The sequence below is a fragment of the Quercus suber genome, unplaced genomic scaffold (genome assembly GCF_002906115.3).
Source record: "Quercus suber isolate HL8 unplaced genomic scaffold, Cork oak 2.0 scaffold_409, whole genome shotgun sequence".
NCBI classification, from domain to species: domain Eukaryota; kingdom Viridiplantae; phylum Streptophyta; class Magnoliopsida; order Fagales; family Fagaceae; genus Quercus; species Quercus suber.
Window position 1 is genome coordinate 303,855 of NW_027069860.1, and position 27,812 is coordinate 331,666.

The following is a 27,812-nucleotide window of genomic DNA, read 5'->3' on the forward strand; positions in this document are numbered from 1 at the left end:
CAATTCTAAAATACCCAAAACTACTAAAAGACCAAAATACACATTAAACCTAAAAAATTACTAAAATACCTCCAAAACCTAAAAATGACCAAAATACTCAAGAAACCTTAAAAAAAAAAAAAAAAAAAAAAAAAACCAAAATACCCCTGAAACCTAAAAAAAAAGACCAAAATACCCCCCAAACCTAAAAATTGAACAAAATACCTCCAAAACCAAGTGACCAAAATACCCCTAAACCTAAAATTATCAAAATACTCACGAAACCTAAAAAATGACCAAAATACCCTCAAAACCTAAAAATTGACCAAAATACCCCTAAACCTAATAAATGACCAACTTACCCCCGAAACCTAAAAATTACCAAAATACCCCTAAGCCTAAAAAATGACCGAAATACGCCCAAACCTAAAAAATTACCAAATTACCCCCTAAACCTAAAATTTTGAACAAAATACCCCTCAACCTAAAAAATGATTGAAATACCTCGAAACCTAAAATTAACTAAAATAACTCTAAAACATAAAAAAAATGACTGAAATATCCCTAAAACCTAAAAATGACCAAAATAACCTCTAAACCTAAAAAATGACCAAAATATTCCCGAAACCTAAAAAATGACCAAAATACCCCAAAACCTATAAAATAACAAAAATGCCCCTTAAACCTATAAGACGATAAAATACACCCTAAACCTAAAAATATGACCAAAATCCCCCCTAAAACTAAAAAATGACCAAATACCCTACCCTAAAAAAATGACTAAAATACCATCGAAACCCAAAAAATGACTGAAAGACCTCCAAAACCTAGAAAATTACCGAACTAGCCCCAAAATCTAAAAATTAACGAAACACTCCTAAAACCTAAAAAATTAGTGACATTTTCCTTGAAACCTACAAATGACTGAAATACTCTTGGAACCTTTAATTTGACGAAAATACCCTCGAAACATCCAAAATACCCCAAACCTCTATTTTGGTAATTTTAGAGGCTTCAAGTGTATTTTGTTCATCTTATAGGATCAGTGGTATTTAGGTCATTTTAGATATTTTGAGGGGTATTTTGGTTGTTTTAGAAGTTTCACAGTATTTTGGTAATTTTAGAGGTTTATTTGTGGTCATTTGAGAGATTTTGGGTGTATTTTGGTCATTTTAAAGATTTATGGGAATTTTATTCAATTTATAGGTTTGAGGGTATTTTGGTTTTTTTTTTTTTTTTTTTTTGGCTTCAAGGGTATTTTGGTAATTTTTAGGTTTAGGGATATTTTGGTCATTGTCTTAGGTTTAGAGGGTATTTTGGTCACTTTTTAGGTTTTTGGGGTATTTCGGTCATTTTCTACGTTTAGGGGAGTATTTTGGTAATTTTTAGGTTTCAGGAGTATTTTGTTTACTTATTAAGTTTCAGAGATATTTTGGTCAGTTTTTAGGTTTCGAGGGTATTTTGGTTTTTTAGATTTAGAGGGTACTTTGGTCAATTTTTAGGTTTCGGGGTTATTTTAGTCATTTTTAGATTTCAGGAGTATTTTGGTTATTTTTTATGTTTCAATGTATTTAGTCATTTTTTAGGTTTCGCCAATATTTTGGCCAATTTCTAATTTCGGTATTTTGGTCATTTTTTAAGTTTCGGGGGTATTTTAATAATTTTTAGTGGTTTTTGACCATATTTTTCTTTTTTTAGGTTTAGGGGGTATCATATCCATGGTTTTAAAACCGAACCAGGAACAGGATACTAATCCGATTCAATTATTGTTAAAAACTGAAAATAAAAGAAAAACCAAAAACCGCCAGTTTAACAAAACCGAAAACCGGTACTGTTAAACCATTTTTTAGCAGTTCTTCATTACAACTTTAGATGTTGTGTTTTAGAGAGAGAGAGAGAGAGAGAGAGAGAGAGAGAGAGAGAGAGATTTTGTTTTAGATTTGAGAAGAGAGATTTTGATTTTGAAAATGTTCTCAAGCCTGAAGTGGTGAAGCCTAAGACACCAACAATGACTCCAAAAACATCAAATCTCCTATCTTTGTGTTGAGGAAGGAGCCCAAAAACAAAGCAAATTTACAATGATTTGATCTGTCCACTTCAGCCTTTGTTTGCTGCTCTTGCACAATTGCACTTGCACATACCCATATTGATGAGAGAGACAGAAAGAGGGAGAAAATATTGAATAGGGAAATGAAAATTTAGCAAAAAGTAGGATAGGAAAGAAACTTAAGTTTAGAGTTGTTTGAAAGTTTGAATAAAACACTAAAACGTGTGGATGTAGATTTTCAAAATGTGTGATGGGTGTGATATAAACGTGTAAGTGTAGGATAGGTGGGAAAAAAAATATCAAGTGGGCAATGATATTGTTACCCGTTGGTAACTTTCTTTTTGTTATTTGACAAATTAAAAAATAACTAAAAATGGTTTGTAATTGTTACACTTTACCTTTTTATGGTTTTTTTTTTTTTTTGGTTGAATTTTGTTAAGTGGTGTCCAAAAGTTGGTAAGTTAATATTTATGTTTTTACTATATTTAATTTTTTAGTTAAAATGACTAGTTATAAAATTATTTATTTATTTATTTTTATAATTAATAATTATTTATTTATTATTTAGTATTTATGACATCATCAGTTCGACTACCAGTCGGACCATAAAACTGATAAACACTCCTTATTCTGGTTCTTTCACTGTACCGGTTTTTAAAACATGATCATATCATATCATATACTATATAATAAAAGTTGGGCTTAGACGTCATAATTGTGCCAAATGGCTTCAGTAAATTGCAAAAAAAAAATTAGATTTAAAAAAATTATATATATATATAATTTTCTTCTCCTATAATTTCTAAGTTGATAAAAATCTTAATTTGATTGCAATCCAAATTCTTCATCTAATCCATCTAATCCTTTTTCTTTTCTTTTTTTCACATGTAGTGTATTATAAAAAAAGTAGCAACTTTCTTATTTTTATCAAAAGAGGATATAAATTCAGTATCTACTTTTTTCAAATATATTTTGTTTAATTTATTTTATTGGATAAATACCAAATTTTTGATTTAAAAAAAAAAAAAAAAAAGCTAATAACAACATGATATTTATGGTATAACAGAAGAAAAAAAAATGTAATTAACGTGAACAACTTGATTTTTATGTTATTTTATATTAAATAAATTCCTGCTTTTTGGCTTATATCAACTTCATCACAACTTTCATTGAGGGATATACACAAGGGAGTTATTGATAATAAATTTGTAATCTACTTTTTTTTTTTTCAAATATTTTTTTAAATTATTTTTTTGGATAAATATCAAATTTTGGGATAACAACAAAAAAAGCTAATAAAGTTAATTAACAACATGATTTTAATGGTATAACAGAAAGATAAAAAAATTGTAATTAACGTTACAAATTGAATTTATGGTATTTGGTTTTATTTTTAATTTCTTCTTTTTTTTTTTTTTATCCTGTATGCTTTGTCTACATTGTTGTGTTTTCCAGACGAGGAAGGCCACTTGAAATTTTTGTAACAGGGATCAAGTTTATAGGGTTCTATTCTGTGATTTAGTAAAGATGTTTATGATACCTGTATCTCACACTTTCTCATATTTTCATTCTGACTTAGTAGTCAGTTACCAATTCAGGTGCAGGAAGTTCAATTAATCAGTCTAATCATAAGCCTTAATTGCTTAAAGTAAAGGCGGTGAAACACACTACAGTTGGAGAAGGTATTTGCTGCATCCGGCCTATATAGCATGCCTCTCACTGCATGTAGGTCATACACAGCTATAGTCTCCATGTGCTGAGACATGCTGCATATACCGAATGCACAAGATAATCAATACTACAATAGGCGTGCAATAGTACATGGTGCTTTATCATGAACATGGGAAATATTTTGAAAATGCGCTCTTGAAAGTTAGACCTATTGCCCACTGATATTACAGCAGTTGATGGAGCTGGCTTTAAGCCAGGTTCATGCATAAAGAAGCACAAACCTGTGATCAGTTTTTAAACTTTGGAGTCCTTTGATCATAAACTGCTGCTTTATCTTTCATCAGTGAGTTTGCCTGATTAGCATTAGGAAACATTGAGAATGGGAAATGATATATATTGTACATGTGGGGACGGGTTCAACAAGAAAAATTAACTAACTTTTACATGTTGAACAACACTTTTTTTTTTGATAAACACATGTTGAACAACACTTTGCTCAAAAGGTGCTACTATTTTAGTCAACCTCGTTAACAAAAAACTTAATCAGAACCTGATTGACCAGGAGGTTGTAGGCATAGCTCAACTTTTGCTAGATTGAATGATAACTTCTCAGTCACGCAGGAACAGAGAAATGCTGAATCAATGATAAGGCATTATCAATTCGATGATGCTCTTTTGCTTCTACCATTTTTTTTTTTGTTGGGAGGTGGGTGTTATTTTGGAGGTTTTAGACTCTTTTTTATCATACTATTAAGTATAAAACAATAAGTAGTACTTCTTTTTTTGTGGCATTAACTCGTAATCCTAATAAGTGTAACGTTAATGCAGAGTCTATATGAAAGTAGTGTTGTATTAATCATAATTTATCACCACAAAAAGTTAGCAATCAAATTGTACTGTGCTTAAGATATGTACCAAATTTGTAGTTAAATTGTCTAACCATTAGCACAACTATTTTTTAAAAACTATACTGAACTTTGCTATATGGACCAAATTAGTAACTTTGCCATATGGAACTTTACAGTCTTTACTATATGTGCTTCTTCTCAAATTTAAAAAAAAAAAAAAAGTAAAATTGAAATGTGCTTGATTAGTTTTGTCTATATAGTACATCAATTTTCAAATAAACTCAAATTTATACTTGAGTTTTCTCTCTGTTAAGGTTAATAGTTGAGGGATTCGAGTAGGAAATTGACTTAGCCTGGAAAATCAAAACACAAAATTGACACTTTAATAATCGAGAGAGATCGAATTAGACTTAATATATATATATATATAATTGATGGCATAACAAATTGTAAATAGATAGAATAAAATTATTTTAAATATGAATAAATTATATTATCATTATAATCAGTAACCATCACTCCATATCAATTCAGAAAAAGGTCGTTGAAAATTTTGTATTATTAGGCTAAAAGAACACTTTTTGACTTTTTAAAATTTGAGATTATTTTTATTTTGGTTATTTATGTTTTAAAATTTTCATTTTAGCTCTATTATAAATTTTTATTAGTAATATGATGGTTATTTACCAAATAAGTGGCATCCACTAGTGTGTACTAGGAAAATTATTATAAGCTAGCTTTTTATACTTTTTACAAGTCTCATACTATTTTTTGTCTCACCTTATTTTAAATAAATTAATTTTTAGCATTTTAATAATAATCTAATTTTTAATTTTTTATCTCATATTAAACAAATAAACTATCAAAATAAGCATTCTAAAAGACAAAAGACACCTCACTCATATTATAGTATCAATTTTTATGAAATTATTAATAATAATACTAAAATCATAAATTATTTTACAACCTTTTTTAAATTAAAATTTTTTTACCGGTTCTCCTGGCCCTCAAAGGAATACTTTTTAATAGATTTATTTTTTATAATAATTTTTAATTCAAAGTGTCGCGCACTTGGCCTCCAAATCCAATTAGCAATGACACCTTTTTGTCTTGAGTGAGAGAGAGAGAGAGAGAGAAACCTGGTACTTTAGTAGTAGTACTCCTGCCAGTGCCACTACTGCCACTCTGCTTTTACCCACCACAAACACAAACACAAACACAAAGCACAAACACACACACTCACTCTGCGTGATGGAGGGAGTCGGGTCGAGACTGGGCCGGGCTTCATCCCGGTACGGCACAGCCACCGCAGTGTTCACCGGCCCAGTCAGGAAGTGGAAGAAGAAGTGGGTCCACGTCTCTCAATCCACCCTCACTTACCAAAACAACTCCAACTCTCACTCCCACTCCCAATCCCAATCCACCACCACCACCACCATCAACAACAACAACGGTGGCTCTCGCCTCATCCTCTGCCGCTGGACCCCTCTCTCTCCCACCCCCGCTGCTGCCGCCGCCACCGCCGACTCCGGCTCCGGCTCTGCTGACGAGCCCCCCAGAAGAAAGTTCCGCTACACCCCAGTAAGTGTGTATATGTTTTGTGCATGTATTTGTGGACATGGGGATTTGGGTTTGTGTCGGTGTTTGAGGACTTTCTGTGGGTTCTTCAGTGAAAATAAAAGGTGGGTTTTAATTCTTTTGAGCAAAGGTGGACTCTATGAATCGTTATTTGTTCTGTGGTTTAGGGCCTTTAGGCTAGTAGTTTTAGTTTAGCAAAAAAAAGTTTTGATTTTGAATATGAGTATTGAGTTCATATCTGCAATTTTTTTGAAGGGTTAGGTTCCTGTAAAGTTTCACTCTTTTAGTATAGTTTCATTTCCATGATTTTGTTGGTATGTGCATTCTTCAATTTTAAGAGCTTCGTTGAGAGTGTTTACTAAAAAGTATGAGAAATTTTTATCAATGCTGTGGTTTTGATTCATAGGCTCATACTTTAGTCTTTTACTTGGTTTTGAGTTAAAGTTATGATTTTGAATATGGGTTTTGAGTTTATAAGTGAAATTCCTTTTTCTTTTGGTTGTTGTAAAGTTTCAATCTTTTAGTATGGCTTCATTTTCGTGATTTTGTTGTATTGTAGATTATTCATTTTTTGTGTTGTGGGAAGTTTTAAGAGCTTCATCGATTGTGGTTACAAAAAAGTACGAGAGATTTTGACTAATTCTTTGGTTTTGAATCATAGACTAATACTCTTACCTGGTTTTGAGTTAAAGTTATGATTTTGAATATGGGTTTTGAGTTTATAAGTGAAATTCTTTCTTTGGTTTGGTTGTTGTGAACTTTCCCTTATTTAGTATGGTTTCAATTCCATTATGTTGTTTTGTAGATAGTTCAATTTTAGAGCTTTATTTAGAGTATTCTGAAATAAAAAACAAAGTTGAAATTTTCAGTCTCTTTTCCTTTGTTGGGTCCCTAGTACAAGAGTTTAATGACTGACAATTGTACAGATTGCGGTGCTAGAAGAGCAGAAAAGGGCAGTTGTAAAAAAGGCTGAAGACGAAGCTATCACAAGTGAGATGAGGCCGAACAGCGATGAAGTTTTGAAACCAAAAAAAAAAAAGATTAGTGCAATTTGTTCTTTCCTTTGCTTTTAGGTATATATTCTTTTTGTATATAATCAAGGATGTTCTCCTAGTTCGGGGCTCATCTTTGGAAGTTGGAAGTAATTCTCAACTAAAGCTATTAAGTGTGATGAAATGAATAACTGATTATGGATTGGTCTTTGTTCATATTTTGGGAAAAGTACACAATAAGAGGGGGGAAAAAAGACAAATATATGTTTTTTGAAGTTTTATGTGGTATTATGTTATTATGAATTACTACATGGGCAGAAGGGTAAAACTTAGTTGCAATCTTTTAGGTGTAGTACATTAAGTTCTCCAATTAAATTCAAACACATATCGGCATTGAATTTAATTTTCCTTGGAAAAGATAACACAGTTTGTGCTTTCTTGGTCGATGCAACCATGTCTCTGAATTTAATTGGGAACCTAATGTATTGCACCTAAGTTTTATCCTAGGCAGAAATATTAAATTCTTACACAACCACATGGCATGGGATTTATACAGTTAGATTTAGGATTTCTGGATTTGACAATGCATTTATATGATAATTTCCGATAGTCAACATTTGACAAAACTTGTGTGAGAATAAAAATTAGGAGCAGTGTAATATGTTCATAAACATAAGGGGGTTAAGCCCTCCTTCTCTCCCTTTTACCAGTAGTGAAACTGTAAAAAAAGAATTTATCTATGATCCATGGATAAGATCATCATTCCAACAGATTGATATGAGGAATAATTCTGCTAGATGTTTGAAGGTGTAGTGGTCTGTTGTGCCTACAACCAGGACTCATCATTCCACTACACGTCAATTTTCTTTCTGGGACTTCTTTCTATAGGCAATAGTCAAGTTGTTTGAGTTTTTGTACCAAGGAAATTGTTCTAGAGGCTGTATCATCCTGTATGCTAGCATTCCCACTGAACTTGTTAACAAATTTTACGAACATACTATCTAAAGTATCTAAATTTGTTTAGGGTATGTTTTTTGGTTCTCATATAGAAGCCAATATGCAGATATCTAAAATTCACCCACAGTAATGTGAAAGTGAAAACTCTTCTTATTATTACCCCTTTCTAGCAAGTCTAATGACTCTGGGAGATGGTTTACTAATTTTAATACAAAATTTTAGTTAAGTATTTATTCATGACATCATGTGACAAAAATTCAATAGTTTTGTCTTATAATGCAAGAATCTTAACAGAATCCATTTGGCTTGCAGGATTCACATATAAGCCATCTGGATTTGGGTTTGTGCTTAACAGGCCCCAATAGCAACGTTGATTCTGTTGGCCAGAACAGAGAGAGTCAAATGGAGAGTGCCAGCTCAAGTGGTTTTGGTCAACACATTGAGGTTCAGAATTTTCTGAAGACAAACTGACCTGAAAAATTGCTTAATGCAATAACATGAAGTCAGCTTTTGTGACCACTGCACTATTATCGTACAATCTCTATGTGAAAGTGATACTGGTTAATCTTGTAATTAAGTCACAGCCTTTGGTAAATCCAGCATCACCTTATATATAGTTAGGCTAGTAAGTTTTAGTAGTATGTAATGAAAAGTAAATGGTGGCTTGACTGTTTTATTGCCTGTATATGTTGTTCACCTCTGTAGCTAGTTAACACCTCTATGCTCATGCCATGGAGTACCTTAGTCCTCAGAAAAAGTACAAAACCCCTCTTTCTCTTTGCTGCCATGTTTGTGAATCTAGTGTTATTGTGGGATGTCTGCAAGACAACAGTGGTGAAAAAATCATTATTAGTAGCATTAGGTACTTTGATGGCATGAGCATAGAGTTCCCAATGCTACTAATAATGATTGAGACGCATGAAGGTGAAAGGTTATAAACATTAAACGGTACTGGAGTATGGATGAATTGTTGGGCCAATTTATCCTATAATATTTACATCTTTTCTACAGCAGGGCTACAGTGCGTGAGACTGTTTATAATTGATGTCTCCTTCCATCTCCCTTTTTCCAAACATAGGGTTAGAGAACGCTAAGGCTAGGGTGGGTTGTACTTCGTTGATGATTGATTGATGCAGTATCTCTCTTTCTTTTTTTTAGGATAACCCAAAAAGGGGAGTCATAGATGTGATCAATGCCCTCACTGTCCTCGTATCACTTAAATCCCTATATTCCACTTAAATCCCTATATTCCGTTGTAATGTGGGACCCACTTGGACACCAATGGGGCTTGTCACAACTTGAACTTGTTGAACTCTTAAATCTCTACATTCCGTTGTAATGTGGGACCCACTTAGACACCAATGGGGCTTGTCACAACTTGAACCCGTTGAACTCGTGGCTCCGTACTCCTGAGTGCGATAGGTCTTCTTAAGTGGCATATATGTTGTATCTCATGTGTAAGCTACATGCATCATCTTTGTCACATTGTGTGGATCTCACAAGTAAATAAGGTCCACATAATACAAGGTCAACGTTGCATGCATGTAATTAGTATCAGTTTTAGACCCTATTAAGAACTGGATTGATATGACAATCCTTTCAAAAACATGACATTAGTGAAATGGTGTATCAATTACGTAATATATGGACCTACACAAATTTCTTTTATCCATCTTTCCCCCATAAAAGATAAAAACACTATCTAAAATTTGATTTAAATTTGACTCAATAAATTTTAAAAGTTGCAATTTATTTTAGAATAACTAGAAGATAGGTAAGAGTCTTATAATTCAACTAACTGACATTTCTTGGTGTTCAAATCTTCCCTTTTTCAATTATTGAATTAAAAAAAAAAAAAAAAAGATATCAATATCTCAGTTTGCTATTAAAGATATTATATATGTGATATATTTTTACTGACCACCAAGAATAAATTAAATTGAGAATAGAAGAAATTATTGCTCTTGAGGCTTCAAATATATCAAGGATTGCAACGATTTTATCTTTCAAGATGAAATTAAACCAAATTTTAGGGAAATGAAAATTTTGAGGGCCATAAAAAACACTATACATGAAGAAATCTACTAAAGAGGACATTTGCTTTTATAAACCTACGTAATAGGACTTGGCAACAATTGATAAGTGAAAATCACTAGCATCTAAGATATTTTCACATTTTATAGTGTTTGTTTTGCAATAAAATATTTTCAGTCAACTAAATTAACCTAGTCAAATTTGTGCAAAATGTTTTTACATTTGAAATTTTGGTAAAACATTTTACATTGGCAGCTCCCTCTTAGTCCCGATACCCCTCTCACACTCTCTCTCCCTGTTAGTTTTCTCTCCACAACCCAGCCACCTTTGATCCCTCTCTTCCACCCATTACTGGCTCCACCTCCTTCAGCAACACCCAACGGGGTAGTTTCTCCAAGATAGAAGAAGATGGTGGAAACTCATACTGAAGTCTCTATCCTACGGATAAGAACCTATCTTATTTTTCTTAGGCATCATTTCCTGATCTTCTACGGCTTTACCAGCGTAGAGGCCTTTCAATGTTCAATACTTCAACAACTCAATTAATTGTATGCCACAAGAAAAATACTATTTGAGATTCGAAGGTTCTTTCGTTTTTTTTTTTTTTTTTTTGGGGGGGTGGAAGTTGTTTCTGATTGAAGATTTTTTTTTTTTTTAATCCTCATTTTACCATGTAGAAACACTGGAAAATGAATCGTTGAGCATTTGCAAGTGCACAACCAAACATTGTAAAATGAAAACATTTTCAGTGTAAAATATTTTACTCTGAAACAAACGAAGCGTAAATGCCATCCATATCGATTATTAAAAAATAAAAAGGATAATGACAGGTATTTTTTGACAAAATTATAGATAACAAGGATAAATTACTCTGGAAGAATAAAAATAATCAGTCCTATATGTTGTGCTCAAAACAGTTGCTAGAACTAATCAAACAAAACAACATTATATTTAATCCTTCTCTCAAACATGCACAAAATTTTTGATGATATGCAGTAAAAACTCCACCGAGTAATTTCTTCAAGCCTGAGAGCCTTTGTAAGCTGCACTAATCCTCAGTTGCATCATTCTCCACTGCTTGAGTCACACCAACTTCAGCTGGCCGAATAACTCGATCATAAAGCATGTACCCTGACTGCAATTCAAACACAAGAAAGCTATAACTACAACATTGTTTCAAGGAATAGGTCACACTTAGTAAAGCAGTGAAAAGATATATGAATCAAAATAGATCAAGTGGCTAAGAGATCTTTGCAATTTTATACATGCAAATAGAACAAAAAATGTAGCAGCATAACTACTCATTTTGAAAAGAATACATGACGAATAAATGGCTTTAAAAAATTGATACCTTAAGAACTACAGCAACAGTGCCTGGTGGCTTGGAAGCATCTGGCATTTGGAAAACTGCATTATGACTATTTGGATCAAATGGCTCATTTGTAGGATCAAATTTTTCTAATCCAAATTTTTTAAATACCTGAAAGCAAAAGCATTCATAAACCTCAAAGCATTAGATATAACTTCTTATTTATCTTGCTACATCGCATAAAAGTGCAAATGTTGAGTAAAGAAAACTATGCTTTCCGAGAGAGAGAGAGAGAGAGAGAAGAAATTTACAATTGATAACAATGTCCTTAAAATTCTATTTGTTGCTGCAACGCATATTTAACTAAAAATTTATAGCATTAGAAATTTTAAAAAAAAGATGACAATCTGATTCTTGTTTGTACTTTTTTATTAATGAAACATGTAAAGGTAAAACATAAGATTGAAAGTGTTTGACAGTTACAAATTCTTGTGTAATTGGGAAACTGTATGGCTCAGTTGTGAGTGTTGGTGACATACTAATATTTATAGGAAACTTACCTCCACAAGTTGTTTCTCAGTCATTTCAACACCTTCTAGAAGTGTTTTTAAGAGAGGCACAGCTCCAGATGGATCTTTGGATGTGTCAATTTTTGCAAAACTCTCTTTGACAACTGAAGAAGCTCTTCCCAAGTTGTCTGCAACATCCAGTAAGCTCTTTGCAAAATTCTGGACATTTTTTTTTACTGAGGATGTCAGAGTTCAGACTACTAAAGAAACTAGATAAAATTTTACTTATCAAAAGAAAAAAAAAAAATTGCATAATGAACCAGAATTCAAGTGAAATTACATAGCCATTATACGTGGAAAAAAAAAATACAGACCTGTATGGCAAATTTTTTTGTGTTCTCTGCTTCACGTCTTGTCCTGTCCATGACATTCTCCATTTCTGCATAAGTACGGAGAACTTTATCTTGCATTTTCTCAATCTCTTTATGCTTCAACTTCAAAAGTTCTTCCTTCTCTGTCACTAGTTTAACCAAATCATCCATGGACAGCTCACCCTCGCTCTCCGAATCTGAATCAGAAAATGCAGTTCGTTTAGTAACTTTTCTCTGTCTTTTGACAGATTCAGACATTGTAGACTGGGATTGACCTGATTCTTTTGCCCCAGCAGCTTTGCTCTGTCCAGGACCTGAATCTTCAGCTTGATCGGCAAGTTTAGCATCTCCACTAGTAGTAGGAGCACCGTTATTATCTACAGTACTCCCATTTTCCTTGTCAGTAGGCTCAGGGGAGGCAGATGAAGAAACTCCAAACCTTTGGAAGATGGAGCGGGTTGCTGAATGATGTAAGAAAGCCACCTGACCTGGAACTGACTGGAAAATAAAATTCAGATGAGCAACTCACTGAGAATACCATTTACATTGTAAAAGCTTGCAAACACAAATTATTATAAATAAGAAAACAGAAGTTAACAGAGCAACCAAGTAAAGACGGCTCTAAAATAATAGAAAATTTTTACCACAGTACCCATAATAAAAATAAAACTGCAAAGCACTAACCTAAATGGTTTTTGGAATGCCTTCAAGTGTTCAGAATTTTATTTATTTTTTTTTTTTAGGGGGGTGGGGGAGGGGGGTTACAGAAATCAACAAAAAATGAAAGGAGATCTCGACTACCGGCTTAGGGGCAATTGCTACTAAAATGGGTGTACCCAGAATGGGGTTCCGATCTCTAAACGGATCTGCTATAGCTACTTGATCTCAATTAAAACTTGAGGTAAATAAGGGTGCAATAGATGTATTTCTTCAAGACAACATATCCAGTTTTACTTTATTAGACAATCAAATCAAACATTCAACTATTTTTACCAAAAAAATTTAGCTTCTAATCATGTGCTTGAAACATAATGCTACTATAAGCACAATATACCTGTTTCAAACATAATGCAGAACAGTACTAAGTGTTTCCAACTCAATGGGGGCATGCATACACACTGTTAGTCTTTTACACATTCAAACCAGCAAATCGAAACACTAATTTTCAAACATAAAGAAAACCAAATCCAAACATCTACAAATGCTAAAACCTGATAAATAAAATAAAAAAGGATCTAAAAGTCTAAGCTTTTTAAAACCCAAAACTCAAAAAACCTTAAATCTCATATTTAAGTAGTACTAAAAAAAGACTAGCATTAAAGCTAAGAAAAATGAACCTTACAGCTCCTCCTTAAAATAACAGGAACCCTTATACTCTAATAAAACCCTGATTCAAATAAACAATAAAATTCAAGCATCTATATACCTACTGTAAGCAAAACACCAAAAATAAATCATCCAAATAATAAAAAACCGCTACTTTAAACTCCAATTGGTTAATTTGATCCATAAGGCACATAAAATCACAAATTTACATGTTTTTCATTTCTGGGTAAATGAAATTTCAGAAGGTAACAACACAAAATACCATCAAAATGAGACTTGAATCTAAAGGGGCAGTTGTAATGGCTTAAATTTAAAGGAAAACCCTAAAACCCTAGCAAAACCCTGATTACAACTATTCACAAAAAAGGAGGGTTTGAATTGAGTACCACGTTGGGGGATGCACGAACGAGGGAGTGGAGCTGGTTGCAGAGGATCGGAGCCTGTTGCTTTTGAGGAACGGATGAGAGGGCAAGCGAGGAGCCGCGTGAGACGACGCGCCTGGGCACGCGAGACAAAACCCTAGAGAACATGGCTGGAGGATGAAGATGAATCAGAGGAAAGGGCAGAATGGGAAACGAAAAAAAAGAGGTGAGGTTCTAGGAACAGAGAGAGAGAATGTCAGGGAAGGGTTTATGAGAGGAAAGTATCGGAAAAAACAGTGGTTTTGTGCTTGGGGAGAAAGAAAACCATCAAGATTGGAAAATCCGGGGGTTTTGGTGTGCCATTTATTGATTGACTAAATTGCCCTTTTATTATTTTTCTTTTTTCTTTTTTTCAATTTTTTTCAAAAATAATTTTTCTATGTATCTTTTGAGATAAAATTTTATTCTTATTACTGCAACAACGGTTTACAATGATCAAAAGGTTCAAAACAAAAGACACTTTCATATTTACTTTTTATTTTATTTTATATATGTACTACGTCTATTTAATTTTTGCTTAAAAAAAAAACCTATTACATTTTTTTGGATAATTTATATGTATGCTTACTTGTAACACAAGATTAACTATTACATGTACTATGCATTAAAAAAGAAGAAGCATATATTGGAGAATCCTTTTATTGGAAAAATTTAGTTATAATTTTTTAAGTAACTTAAATAAAGTAGTAAGAAATTATAGTATGGTTTAGATCAAGTTCTATTTTGTGATTTTGGATCCACTTTGCACTTAATCTTTTTTTTGAGGATTAGAGCTATTTTGGAAAAGTAGCTCTGCTATGTTGTAGATAATTTAGTCTAGTTTCATGAATTACTTGCTTTTTGGATCAAAGCTAATTACTTGCTTTTTGGATCAAAGCTTGCAATGCAATTTTTTGATTCATATCTTACTTGCACAAAAGTTTTGTCATTTGCGAGAGACTCATAAATAAACAATAAAATTCAAGCATCTATATACCTACTGTAAGCAAAACACCAAAAATAAATCATCCAAATAATAAAAAACCGCTACTTTAAACTCCAATTGGTTAATTTGATCCATAAGGCACATAAAATCACAAATTTACATGTTTTTCATTTCTGGGTAAATGAAATTTCAGAAGGTAACAACACAAAATACCATCAAAATGAGACTTGAATCTAAAGGGGCAGTTGTAATGGCTTAAATTTAAAGGAAAACCCTAAAACCCTAGCAAAACCCTGATTACAACTATTCACAAAAAAGGAGGGTTTGAATTGAGTACCACGTTGGGGGATGCACGAACGAGGGAGTGGAGCTGGTTGCAGAGGATCGGAGCCTGTTGCTTTTGAGGAACGGATGAGAGGGCAAGCGAGGAGCCGCGTGAGACGACGCGCCTGGGCACGCGAGACAAAACCCTAGAGAACATGGCTGGAGGATGAAGATGAATCAGAGGAAAGGGCAGAATGGGAAACGAAAAAAAAGAGGTGAGGTTCTAGGAACAGAGAGAGAGAATGTCAGGGAAGGGTTTATGAGAGGAAAGTATCGGAAAAAACAGTGGTTTTGTGCTTGGGGAGAAAGAAAACCATCAAGATTGGAAAATCCGGGGGTTTTGGTGTGCCATTTATTGATTGACTAAATTGCCCTTTTATTATTTTTCTTTTTTCTTTTTTTCCATTTTTTTCAAAAATAATTTTTCTATGTATCTTTTGAGATAAAATTTTATTCTTATTACTGCAACAACGGTTTACAATGATCAAATGGTTCAAAACAAAAGACACTTTCATATTTACTTTTTATTTTATTTTATATATGTACTACGTCTATTTAATTTTTGCTTAAAAAAAAAACCTATTACATTTTTTTGGATAATTTATATGTATGCTTACTTGTAACACAAGATTAACTATTACATGTACTATGCATTAAAAAAGAAGAAGCATATATTGTAGAATCCTTTTATTGGAAAAATTTAGTTATAATTTTTTAAGTAACTTAAATAAAATAGTAAGAAATTATAGTATGGTTTAGATCAAGTTCTATTTTGTGATTTTGGATCCACTTTGCACTTAATCTTTTTTTTGAGGATTAGAGCTATTTTGGAAAAGTAGCTCTGCTATGTTGTAGATAATTTAGTCTAGTTTCATGAATTACTTGCTTTTTGGATCAAAGCTAATTACTTGCTTTTTGGATCAAAGCTTGCAATGCAATTTTTTGATTCATATCTTACTTGCACAAAAGTTTTGTCATTTGCGAGAGACTCATGTACAAGAACATGACTACCCACATGCACAACTTCTATTTATTTATTTATAGTTCAAACTCATTTCTCAAATTCTTTGTACCATGACCCTTCAAGCTAAAAATACTTTGTTTATAATAAATTAAGGACCTATATTCAAATTCAAGTTTCAATAAGTAAATAAAATAAAAAAAAGAGAATACAATATATTAAGTGGAATACTTTCTCTCTCTCAAGTGTACCACTTCTTAGGCCTGTCCATGGGTCGATCCAGGTCGAGTTTGTGCCCAACCCGAAACCGACCCGACAAAATCGGGTCTTTCAAATTTTAACCCGCCGCCGACCGGAGTGGTTGATCGGATTGGGGTAGGTCAGAGCTTCCACAGAGTTTGGGCGGATCAGTCGGCGTTGATTATTTGGAAAACGGTGAGAAAATTGGCCAAGAAAAGATGAAAACTGTTAGAACTTCGGTGAAATTTTTTTGAAAAACGGTAGAAATCCAACCAGATTTCGCCAGATCCAGCGAGATCTTGGCCATTTTCGGCAAGATCTTGGCTAGATCTAGCGAAATCTCACCGAATCTAGCTCAAATCTTCCTAAAAAAATCTCAAATCTCGCCAGATCTACACCTTCTCGCCGAAAAAATGATGGGTCGGTCAGATTGGGTTTCTCAAATTTGAGAGGAGGAGATCCGATCTCTGACCCGTTGATCTCGGATTTTGGAGAATCAAATTTGTCGCTGACTGTTGGAGTAGTCAGTTCAATCGACGGCAGGTCGGGTTCCGTCGGCGGCAGCGGGTGTGTCAGTCCGGCGGGTCCTTGGATAGCCCTACCACTTCTAATGAGTAGGAGACATAAGATTTTTGTTCAAACTCACCAAAAGGAATAAGATTCGGCTTATATAGTTAGAAATTTATACACATGTAAAAATAAAACATAACACATTACTCTATTGTGAAAGAAAAAAAAATCACTTTACCCATCAATGATTTAAAAAAGATAACATTTTAGTGATATCATTTAAAATGACAATTTGATAATTGTTATATGGAATGAACATGTTTTCAACGAAGATAAGAAGAAGTAGATCCAAATTTTATGTGCATTATAACTATTCTTAATTTTTTTTTCTTTTTTAAAAATTATTATTATTATTAAGGTTAGAGTTTTTTTTTTTTTTGTTTGAGAAAGTAAAGGTTAGAGTTAAGAGTGTGTGTTTTTTTTTTTTTATTGTATATTGCTTTGGCTTCGATGAGTTTTTAATTATTATTTGCTAAGCAAACCGGGGGGCATTTTGGGATATTAGAAGGTTAAGTCCTGTTGGGTTTTTACTTTGGCTTTAGAAGGCTCCAGAAGAACAGTGGCTCATGAGGATAGACTCGGAAGTCGTACTCGTAACTCCATGTCTGTGTCGCTACGAGGTAATATATATAGCCACGTGACACATTGGTTGTCCGAACAAGTGATTCAACAGACAGATCAAACGGCACCGTTTAAAAGGGTTTTTATAATTATTAATTAATTTTTAAAGGTATTTGTACAATTGTTTGTCATTGGGTGAAATTATTCAAATTATTATTATTATTTATTCTTTTCACATAAATGTGAGAGAAAAATATAGTAGGTTAATGAATTGAATAATTTCTCTTATATAAATCATTTTACTAATAATGCAGCAAAAAAAAAAAAAAAAACCGAAAAGAAGAGAAAATAGAGTTCATTTTAGTAACAAGTAGATAGTAGCAATATTATGTCAAAAATCTTATAGTTCAATTGACATATCTTGATATTTTTAACAGAGATATTTAAAGTTCAAATCCTTGTTTTTTAACTATCTACTATTCAAAAAAAAAAAAAAAAGAGTGAGGGAAGAAAAGAAAAAATAAAGAGACAAAGATAACAAACGACCTTACTATAAGCTTTTATCAAGGTGAAGTCAATGCTGAAGGCGAGGAGTTTTTGCCCCCATGCTCTATATTAATGGTCATTTTTGCTTCTCAAAATTTTAGTTCCTTGTTTTAAGCATTATCATATTTACATTTTCATTATGGGTTACATTTAGCTCATTAAGTAAAGTTTTTTGTATCTTAAATAAAAGATTTGAGGTTAAAATCTTAGCTATATAAAAAACTAATTATCTTGACCTAATAAAAAAAAATCACCACGCGGACTTTGGAATTACCATCTCCCACCTTGTTGTGAGGAAAAAAAAAAAAAGAAGATATTTGATAGGCAATAGAACTAGTTGTAATGTTGTGATACTAGGCTAGCCAATATGTGAACTTTTGAAAGTCACTAGAAATTATTCATTGAAAAAAAATGGAAAAAAGAAGAAGAAGATTAAGAAGGAAGTTTGTTAAAACTCACACAATTTTTGGCTATAATTTAAATCATTTTCTAAAATTTTACCAACACTGTCTAATGGCCAATTTTTAGAATATTGAATGAATTCTCCTTTTCATTTTTTATGAAACAAAACTTTATTACAAAACATTAAAAATGAGAGAGAAAATGTTCTCAGTCGCACTATTTGATCCCCCTCACAAGAGTAAAACTTGGCTTGAATCCGCCTCTCCCATTTTTGTAAATAATAATAACAATAATAATAAATCATAGACTAAACAGGAGGGGTTAGTTTTTACATGTACATGCATGCCATTTTCATGTTTGCAGTCTTATAATAATTGGGTTCGAATCCCCCTCCCCAATCATCGTAGAATAAACTAGGGTTTAGTTTTACTTGTGCATACATTCCATTCTCCATGTTTGCGGTCTTATAATCATATAATGCATGTCCTCAATTCCTTGTTTATCCTGAATTGCATTACCTTCCTTTCCAAAAGTTTCACCAAATAATCTGTTGACAAAGAGATTTTTTTCCTAACCAAATTTGAACTAAATTAAATGTTTAGTACCGTTTGTCCTTTTAAACGAAAAATCAAAAGTTGGGATACTAACTTAATTTTTTGGTTTTTTAAAAATCAATAAAATTTGATTGAAAAGAGGTGATATGTCATATACACAACAATTCAGTTTACGTCTCATCCACCCACATAGCGCTTTAATTGCTATTTGCATATTGCTCCTCCCATGTTTTGAGGTGGTGCAACTTCATCATATATTCTATGGTCCTACGGCCTATTGGGGGTTAGAACGATAAATAGGGGTAAAATAGGATATCAAAATGCACCAAGATCAATTTGGAGTACTCTTATTAGCCTATTTAGATAAATCTCTCTTACTCATTGTATTAATTATGACCCCAACTACCCACTCAGTATTTAATTTGATTAGACTTATCACTAGCATGAGTCTTGATCAGTGATCACCATGTTAAAACATGCCCTAGCTTGGCAAAACGGGCAGAGACACATGATGCTTGCTAGGAAGTAGGAAGGGCATGTATAATGATGGTAAAAAAAGCTCAAGCAAACTTAGAAAATCTCAACTTTCTTAAAGCATCTATTTCCTCTACTAAATCTTTGAAGTGCTCATTGCCACCCCCTACAAGAGTTGTCCTGCTCTACATGTGCAGGTACCATTTTTTGTTAGAGCTTCCATCAAATACCCTTCACCCCCATCCATCCATCCACCCACACAAACTGAGAAAGAAATCACTACGTGGCCCTTTTGGCAAAGGTGGCAAGTAATTAAAGGAAATCTTGTGCGTTGCATTTGAACCCTGCTAACTACTATTGTAAACCAATTACTAGCTGATGCATGGTATTGTAGTTACGCTAAACTGTTTTGTACTTGTTTTTTTCTTAATTTAAAATTCCGTTTCACCAAAAAAGTAAATATCCAATGAATTACAAACAATGAAGAATTACATTCAAGATGCTACAATTCATTGGATTAATTAACTTATTAGAACTGTAACAGAACAAGTCCCTTCTGACACATTCGGTTGATTGAGATTGACAATGAGTTGAGAAAATACGAAAGCTAGCAAAATCAAGCCATTTTCAATGTAGGTCCTGACTCCTGAGAGATTTTTGTGATTGTTCTTTTGCCTCAGTTAGTTCTGCCATGTAATCGTGCCTAGGGAAGAAAAATAAAAAAGAAGATTGAAACACGTTATTAAACTTGTAGCCATACGATTAATTAACTTCAACATAAGCAGCTATAGCAAACTTCTTTCTGGTTCAACCAGGAGCTAAGGCAGGGATGCGAGAGCTGGTTGAGTTCCAGCTCATACCTGATTTGCACTAAGAACAAAACTTGGACAGTATAAAATGAGAGAGAGAGAGAGAGAGAGAGAGAGAGAGAGAGGAGTGATAATAAACAAAAGGAAAAATGGACAGAATAAACTTGACAGTACCAAATGTGTTCCAAGTCTTCCATGATATTAGTTACTAGTACTGAAACCAAGCAACAATTGATCTTAATCTTCTTTTATTTTGCCTTCCAAAATATTTTAAAAGAATTTTCATTGACTAGGCCATATGGTTGTAGCAAATTGAGGCTTTTAATCTTATTGGGAGCCAAGATCGTTTTAATATAATGTCTTCTAAGAGGAACCATACTCAGATGACTAATTATAGTACAGTTGGAATAACAGTAGATGTATTTGTTAAACCATACATGGCAATTGACATGTGAAATTGAAATACTTACCTAATCTTGCGTGTTACTTGATACAATCCTGTCCCCGCCATAAAAATACTATTACCAAAAAGATTCCAGTTTTTCTGTAACATCGGAACAGTATAATGAATAAATTAGAACGAGCTAGTCCAAATTATATATGGATTGGGAAAGGAAACTTGCTGGAAAAAAAGTACAAAGAAAAGCATCAAATGAAAGGTTGTCTTCAGCAGAATTAGCATGAGAATATAAGTGCCACCATGTTCCCACTGATCAAGGCTAAAGCATTACTGCCTGTGTAATTATCCCTGTTCCTCCCTCACATATTCTATAAAGAAGACTTAAGAACAAGAAAATGATTTTGTAAGGATGATATTCAAGATAAAATGAAACCTCAGAAACCTTCCCAAAAAAAAAAAAATCTAACAACGATAACTTTTTCCTATTGTTGTTCTTTGTCTTCTTTCTAAATTCTAAGATGAAATTTTTTATCACACTGCCATTTGAACATCGACATTAATCCATCTTTTTTGCCTGCAAGTCTGAACTTCTAATTTTTGGAGTCAAAAAGATCTTTTAAATTTGAAAGGAAGATCAAACCAGTGGAGAAATATGATACATAGTGTAAACCAATTAATTTCCAATCTTTAGGGATATCATTATTACAGCCTTCTTACAAGAGTCTCTTTTGGTTCCCAATATATGTCAAGCGGAAGATTCTAATTGAATCCTCCTTCAAGATGGGAAAATCTGGATTGGGTTCAATGTACCGTATTTATTCACTTTTGTAAGAGTGCCAATGCAGAAGTGATGGTTGTTCTGCAGAAGTGATGCAGCCCAAAAATTTCAGAGTAATCAAAACAACATAGAGGCCAATAAATATTATCCTTAACAACTAATATACATAATAAGTAAAACAAAATTTTTCTAGAACTTGTTAAAGTGATAGAATGCTGGGGGGAAAAGTGATAATGACACTATTTGCATCGAATATGGCAAATGGGGATGGGTAGTATATGATTGAATTGAACTTAATCAAGTATAAACCCATATCGTGAAGCAGCTATTATAATTGAGGAGCAAAGCACCTTCAAGCCATTATGAACAGGGATATTACAAAAAATTTCTTAGAAAACAAGCTATATTGTTATGTTATAAAACAAGAATATACAAATAAAACGTTTTGTAATTTTAGAAAAACTTTTCAAATATTGATCAGCATTTGAATTCAGTATCTTCAAAGCTGAGAAGTAACCATACCGGAGTAATCACCATGCTGAAGCGTGAATAAATAAGTCCAGTACACATAAGAGCTGCAGAAGAAATGTGATATGACATCCATTTAATGATACGGCACAAAAAGTCTGGGACAAGGCCAGATCCTTTTAAAAAAATGAAATTAGAAATCAGTCAATGCAGCATATGCTAATTCAACATAATAAGGTGCATACCAACTTGCTGAGGATAAGAGATCCTTTCAGCTGGCTCTGAGAAGTCAACAACGTTTGCAATACTGATGCCCCATTTAACAGTTGGAGCCCAGAAGAAAACTGCAATCGTTATGACATATTCTTAAGAATGTATACACTAAAATTACAAGCAATGACTCTGTACTATACCATCCTAGACAAGAATCACTGTATATGGCAAATGACGAGGGCAGAAGTTTTATTTTTTTGAACTAGCTATCTCAGCATCAGTCAGCATTATTAAGTAGGCAACTTGATCAAACGGTTGGGATAAGGCATAATGAATAATTAATTTAGGATTGACAGTAATCAGTAGTAATGAAGGGATAATAGGTTCTAAGTTACTTGGGAACTCGAATCATTATGGTATGTGGAACAAAATTGGGAATTTGGTACTGCACGTATCTCGGGATGCAGAACAGTGGAGGTAGGATGCAGAACAGTGGAGGTAGGATGCAGAACAATGGAGGTAGGCTGCTGTAAGACCTAACAGTGTAGCTGAGTTTTTCTGAAAAAGTTTATTATCTCTACACATAAGATTCTAATATTTCTTTTTGCCTTTTCAAAAATGGGGAATGGTATATAATAATATAAAGGAAGAAAGAGAACAGACATTTTGGATCATTATTAGCATTTTGGAATGAAATTGTTCCACGTTTTGAATCGAAGGAATTGCAATCGAACTCGGGATTGAAATTCATTAGGCTAGTAGTTAACTACAATAACTCTGTGCTTCAGTCCTTTCCAACACTGTCAACAGATAGCCCCTAGAGAGAACTAGAATTTATTTTCAATGGAAAGAAGTGCTTGTATAAGAAAAACAATGCTTTGCTGTTTATAACATGGCAGTATTATCTGCCTAAAGAATACAGAGAATTAACTACCATAATGGCCTAAAAGAGAACTAACACGCTTTCCAACCATTCTGGTAACATTAGCATAGCGTATAATTTCATATATTGCATGTTTTCACAGAGAGTGACAGGGAGAAATCCTTGTCAGTATTATATCAAGAACTGCAAGCAAAAACCAGTTTTACGGTAAAAATGGCTTATCAACCATTAGATATTTTGATTATTTGCATGAATTACACACAAAACCCAGTTGCCAAAATGTAACATGTTTTGGCCAGTCTTGAATAATATTATGATTAAAATCATCACGGAGGATTTGGTGACTGATCTATGAAACTATATGGAGAAAAATAACAGAACTCAATAAATAAGAAAGAAAACAGGGAACAAACTGGTCTTGGGGCCAGCAGGGTGATTCCAGAAAGATTGTAGCTTGGAAGCCGCCATTGGGATCAGTCTCTTCCTTCTGTGGCTTCTCAGGTACTATGGGAAAGGAGACAGAGTTTAACTCACAATGACCTTAAAAAAAGTGAAAACAATTGGAACTGACTGATTCAAGAAAAGGGTGCAACTCTATAGTCTATACGACCAAAAAAATAAATTGTCATTGAATATATTATCTAGGGGAGCCATGATGGTACAACACTACCAATCAGGAAGGCTGCTTATCTTGGGAGTCTTGGACAAAACCACCAATCTTACATACATATGTAACTTACCAATAAAAAAGACTATCATAATGAATCACCCATCGTTGACTTCTAATCAAGTTGCACATCAGAAACTGCCAAAATGGCTGATCCACAATGCCAAATGTATAACAGAAAAAAGTTATTTAATGAATCATCTCTTGTTGATTTCCAATCAAGTTGCACATCAGAATACTTCCAAAATGGCTGATCCACAATGCCAAATGTATAAAAGAAAAAGAATCTATCTGGACCTTTATCATCCACAATTCAACCTTCAAGAAGAACAAATTTAGGTGGAAGGGGGAAGAAAGAACACAATTAAATGACGAACTACAAGTTAGAATAGGAAATCTTTCAACAACATCATCTCAAATCTATACAAAGCTTACCAAGACATGTAGGAACCTGCCTACCCAATTCAATTACAGAAAACAATACACAGAACAAGGCATTTCAACATCAGATCAACAACTATTCCTCCATGCTAGCCCAACTGGAGCACTAATTAACTACAATTACAGCTAAGAATTACCAGAAATACACCCAAAAAAAAAAACAGTGGCCCGTTGAGAATGTAACATGAAATTGAGTTGAAAATATACAAATGCTGGCAACACAAAACCATTTTAATATATGTGTCTGAGATTTTTGTTATCATTCTTTTGCAACAGCTGCTTCCGTCTCAGAAAAGTAATCATGCCTGAAAAATTAAGATAAAGTTACTAAAAGCATAGATATATTTTGTTTTTGGTTAACATAGACATGAGTTATTAACTTTTTTTTTTGATAGGTTGACATGAGTTATTAAATTGAACCACTAAAGACTTGTAGGAGTAACTGAAACTTCAGTGGCTGTAGCAAGCTCCTTTCTGTTTCAACCCAGAGCTGACCCAGGGCTGTTAGGGCTGGCCAAGCTCAGGCTCAGACACCAATTCAAAGGGAAGTTTTGGGCTGAACTACTACTTACTTAATTTTGCGTGTTAGCTGATACAAGCCTGTCCCAGCCATTGCAACATTAACACTAAAAAGATTCCAGTTTTTCTGCAATATCAAGAAATTTTTATTGCTAACCCAGAGAAAAAAAAGAGGGGGGGGGGGGGGGGGGGGTGGGGAGTTAAATAATTCAGAATCAACTGCAAGACTTAGTCCAAATAGACTTTAGATTTTTGGAAGGACAGTATAATGATAAATGAAAACTTTTCTTCAGAAACATATGCAACAGAATATAAGAACCATAATGCACCAATTCATATATAAAAGACTTCTGAATTACAAAGGCAATAGCACTACTACATGAGTGATTATATGCGCAAGCATCATTCCTTATGATTAATTTTTCTTTAAGATGACTTGGCAACATGACAATGACTTTGAGTATGATATGCAATAAAAAATGAAGCTGCAGGAACCTCCATCTAGGGCTATAAATGAACTGAGTTGTTTACAAACAAAAACAACTTGGGCTCGGCTCAAGAAAAAAGTTCATTTATGCTCACTCATTTAGCAAATAAGTCAAGTTCAAGCCTAAGTTTGGACTAGGTATTAAACAAACCAAGCTCAAACATAATATTGTGTTTGTGAATACGCTCACAAGCATGAGGCTTGATTAAAGTATATATAATATCATATGTTTATATGTATAAATGTTTAAAATATACTTACATAGTCTTGAGGTTGGATTTTGTAAGTTTGTAAATAAGTTCATAGATTTCAAATTATTATTTGAAATTTATTGATAATATAAATAATCCATTTTGTAGTAAAAATATATATATGTTTTTAATAATACAAGGTTGGTGAATCTAATCTTCATAAGTTTATAAGTGGAAAATCTTTCTATCTAACTCAAGTAATATATAATTTCAACTATAATATACTTATTAATTATTAGCATATATTTGTGAAGGTTTAAAATTTTTTAGACAGTCTTTATTATATATAAAAAATAATAAATTAATCAAGTAGCTAGTAAACAAACTCGAGCTTGTTTGACAAGAAAATGTAATCTAATTTGGTAATGAGCTCAAATTTGGCTTGTGTTCAAAATAAATATAATGAACAATCCTGAACTTTTAATACACGGTTTAGCTTGACTTGTTTACCGCCACCTCTGTCTGCATAAGCTGGGTTTCTATGTCCTGATTAACTTATAGTTGAACTCCTAGGTCTTCATTTTGAAACTTAAACTTCCAGTCATCACACCCCCAAAGGGTAAGATCTAAATTCAGATGTGGTATTTTTCTTGAGTGTAAGATATTCCATAAAGACACCCCTAACACTTATAAATTAATCCTAAAATCCTATAAATTATGCCTAACAACAAATAGACACAAGGTAATAAGTTTAAAGATAAAGAAACAGGAGGTTTTATAAATAGATATAGACATAGGATGCTTGGGGTAAAAGTCATCAACATTTTTTTGTGCCTACAATATGGTGAATGCAAAGTTGAATATAAAATTATATGTCATGCAAAATTAACCCATCTCATTGAAACAACAATCAAACAGTGAACCAGCTTCAAACCATTAAGGGAAGGGATATTATTGAAAATGTATACAGAAAACAAACTTATATTATTATGTTGCAGAACAAAAATATATAAAGATTTAACAGTTAAAAATTCATCTGCATTTAAGTCTCTCCAAAAGTTTGAAAGGAACCATACTGGAATAATCACCATGCTGTAGCGTGACCAAATAAGTCCAGTGCATGTAACAGCTGCACAACAATTGTGGTTAGAATGAACATCAATTTGACAATAAGGCACAAAAGCACTTGGAGAAAGACTAGGATGTATATCCTTTATTAAAAACAGTAATTAAAAACCAGACAGCTAAAATTCTGCAACGCATACGTTTATAAGATGCATACCTATTTGCTGAGGATAAGAAATCTTTTCAGGTGGCTTTGAGAAGTCTGCAACGTTTGCTATGGAGATGACCCATTTAAAAGTTGGAGCCCAAAAGTGAACTGCAATTAATTATGAGACTCTTAAGAACATATTAGAACAAAAACTACAAGCAATACAGACGCAGCAATTCAACATTGGTCAACAAGATCAAGTGGGCAACTCAAAGAAACAATAGCTTTGGTATATTTCAAAACTTCTTATAGCTCCATAATGTGTATTCAGTCCTATCAACACTATCTGCCGTCAGAGATTGCTCAAGAGTCTGGAAGAAATAAGAAATAATTCCCAATGAAAATAATCTTTTAAGAAGAAAAAGTGCTTTCCTTAACAAAACAATGGAGATTTATCTGCCTAAAGAATGCAAAAAGACAAACACCAACGCCTGAAAAAGAACTGTCATGAATTATCCTCAAGAAAATTCAAAGTAAAATCAGACTTCATACTGTATAACTTCAAAAAATTTCCTAACAATGGATTATATCAACAGCTGCAAGCAAAAAAAAAGAAAATTCACCACCTTTACAATTAAGTCAATGAATACACAGTTTCATATATAGAATGACCCACCACTCTCTGTTAAGACTCATCAAATTCTACATCAGAATACAGATTGCAAGTAAATTCCCACACTACACAGTAGCCTTCAGGACAAAATACGAGCTCAACAAATTTAAACACTCACTATATTATTATCTCAATTTCAGCAAATTTACTAAGCCAAAGACAAGCACTAAAAATGACTCATTCCACCATTAGACAACAAATGATTTATTTGCACAAATAACAAAAGACGCAGATGCCCAAAAAAAAAAATTTGCTTCATATTAAATCATACAAGTTGAATTAACAAACTGAACATAATAAATAAATAAAAGGGTCCAAAAGTAAAATTGGAAATGTGAGGAAGCTACAAACTGGTTTTGGGGCCAGCGGGGTGGTTCCAAAAAGCTTGCAGCTTGGATGCTGCCATGGTAATCGATCTCTCTCTGCTTTTTGTGACTCAGTTTTTCAATTTTATGGTAAAATATTAAGGA

General features: G+C 33.1%; 4 protein-coding genes across 6 annotated transcripts; 1 reads left to right on the forward strand and 3 right to left on the reverse strand.

Moving 5' to 3' along the window:
- Window positions 1-5,648: 5,648 nt before the first annotated feature.
- Window positions 5,649-7,196, forward strand: LOC112012963 (uncharacterized). The gene is made up of 2 exons (XM_024045340.2): window positions 5,649-6,126; window positions 7,050-7,196. Exons 1-2 carry the CDS (start codon window positions 5,797-5,799, stop codon window positions 7,194-7,196), a joined length of 477 nt encoding a protein of 158 aa, XP_023901108.2. The 5' UTR covers window positions 5,649-5,796.
- A 3,687-nt stretch (window positions 7,197-10,883) lies between these two features.
- LOC112012962 (grpE protein homolog 2, mitochondrial) lies at window positions 10,884-14,318 on the reverse strand. 2 transcript variants are annotated; one of them, XM_024045339.2, is made up of 6 exons: window positions 14,008-14,316; window positions 12,571-12,793; window positions 12,299-12,492; window positions 11,976-12,143; window positions 11,458-11,586; window positions 10,884-11,241 (listed from the first exon to the last, which is right to left on the reverse strand). In XM_024045339.2, the coding sequence occupies exons 1-6, from the start codon at window positions 14,149-14,151 to the stop codon at window positions 11,155-11,157; spliced, it is 945 nt and encodes a 314-aa protein (XP_023901107.1). In that variant the 5' UTR covers window positions 14,152-14,316; the 3' UTR covers window positions 10,884-11,154. The 2 variants fall into 2 exon arrangements, with proteins under 2 accessions (XP_023901107.1, XP_023901106.1); XM_024045338.2 differs by having other exon boundaries at window positions 12,299-12,793; window positions 14,008-14,318.
- Window positions 14,319-20,042: 5,724 nt separating this feature from the next.
- Window positions 20,043-24,057, reverse strand: LOC112012960 (mitochondrial pyruvate carrier 4). 2 transcript variants are annotated; one of them, XM_024045333.2, is made up of 5 exons: window positions 23,565-24,057; window positions 22,301-22,399; window positions 22,110-22,162; window positions 20,880-20,953; window positions 20,043-20,303 (listed from the first exon to the last, which is right to left on the reverse strand). In XM_024045333.2, exons 1-5 carry the CDS (start codon window positions 23,617-23,619, stop codon window positions 20,228-20,230), a joined length of 357 nt encoding a protein of 118 aa, XP_023901101.1. In that variant the 5' UTR covers window positions 23,620-24,057; the 3' UTR covers window positions 20,043-20,227. The 2 variants fall into 2 exon arrangements, with proteins under 2 accessions (XP_023901101.1, XP_023901102.1); XM_024045334.2 differs by lacking the exon at window positions 20,043-20,303 and having other exon boundaries at window positions 20,876-20,953.
- Window positions 24,058-24,182: 125 nt separating this feature from the next.
- Window positions 24,183-27,805, reverse strand: LOC136062388 (mitochondrial pyruvate carrier 4-like). Its single transcript, XM_065761385.1, has 5 exons — window positions 27,694-27,805; window positions 26,739-26,837; window positions 26,533-26,585; window positions 24,832-24,905; window positions 24,183-24,564 (listed from the first exon to the last, which is right to left on the reverse strand). The coding sequence occupies exons 1-5, from the start codon at window positions 27,746-27,748 to the stop codon at window positions 24,519-24,521; spliced, it is 327 nt and encodes a 108-aa protein (XP_065617457.1). The 5' UTR covers window positions 27,749-27,805; the 3' UTR covers window positions 24,183-24,518.
- Between the last annotated feature and the right edge of the window lie 7 nt (window positions 27,806-27,812).

Excerpts from the sequence above, each read along its gene's own strand:
- LOC112012963 (XM_024045340.2), top strand. The coding sequence starts at position 5,797 with ATGGAGGGAGTCGGGTCGAGACTGGGCCGGGCTTCATCCCGGTACGGC. Across the intron at positions 6,127-7,049 it reads GAAAGTTCCGCTACACCCCA|ATTGCGGTGCTAGAAGAGCA; the intron begins GTAAGTGTGTAT and ends ACAATTGTACAG.
- LOC112012962 (XM_024045338.2), bottom strand. The coding sequence starts at position 14,151 with ATGTTCTCTAGGGTTTTGTCTCGCGTGCCCAGGCGCGTCGTCTCACGC. Across the intron at positions 12,144-12,298 it reads CAAAAAAATTTGCCATACAG|AATTTTGCAAAGAGCTTACT; the intron begins GTCTGTATTTTT and ends AAAAATGTCCAG. Across the intron at positions 11,242-11,457 it reads CTGTTGCTGTAGTTCTTAAG|TCAGGGTACATGCTTTATGA; the intron begins GTATCAATTTTT and ends TTTGAATTGCAG.
- LOC112012960 (XM_024045333.2), bottom strand. The coding sequence starts at position 23,619 with ATGGCGGCTTCCAAGCTACAATCTTTCTGGAATCACCCTGCTGGCCCC. Across the intron at positions 22,163-22,300 it reads CTCTTATCCTCAGCAAGTTG|CTCTTATGTGTACTGGACTT; the intron begins GTATGCACCTTA and ends TTTCTTCTGCAG. Across the intron at positions 20,304-20,879 it reads CAAGTAACACGCAAGATTAG|GCACGATTACATGGCAGAAC; the intron begins GTAAGTATTTCA and ends TTTCTTCCCTAG.
- LOC136062388 (XM_065761385.1), bottom strand. The coding sequence starts at position 27,748 with ATGGCAGCATCCAAGCTGCAAGCTTTTTGGAACCACCCCGCTGGCCCC. Across the intron at positions 26,586-26,738 it reads TTCTTATCCTCAGCAAATAG|CTGTTACATGCACTGGACTT; the intron begins GTATGCATCTTA and ends ATTGTTGTGCAG. Across the intron at positions 24,565-24,831 it reads CAGCTAACACGCAAAATTAA|GCATGATTACTTTTCTGAGA; the intron begins GTAAGTAGTAGT and ends TTAATTTTTCAG.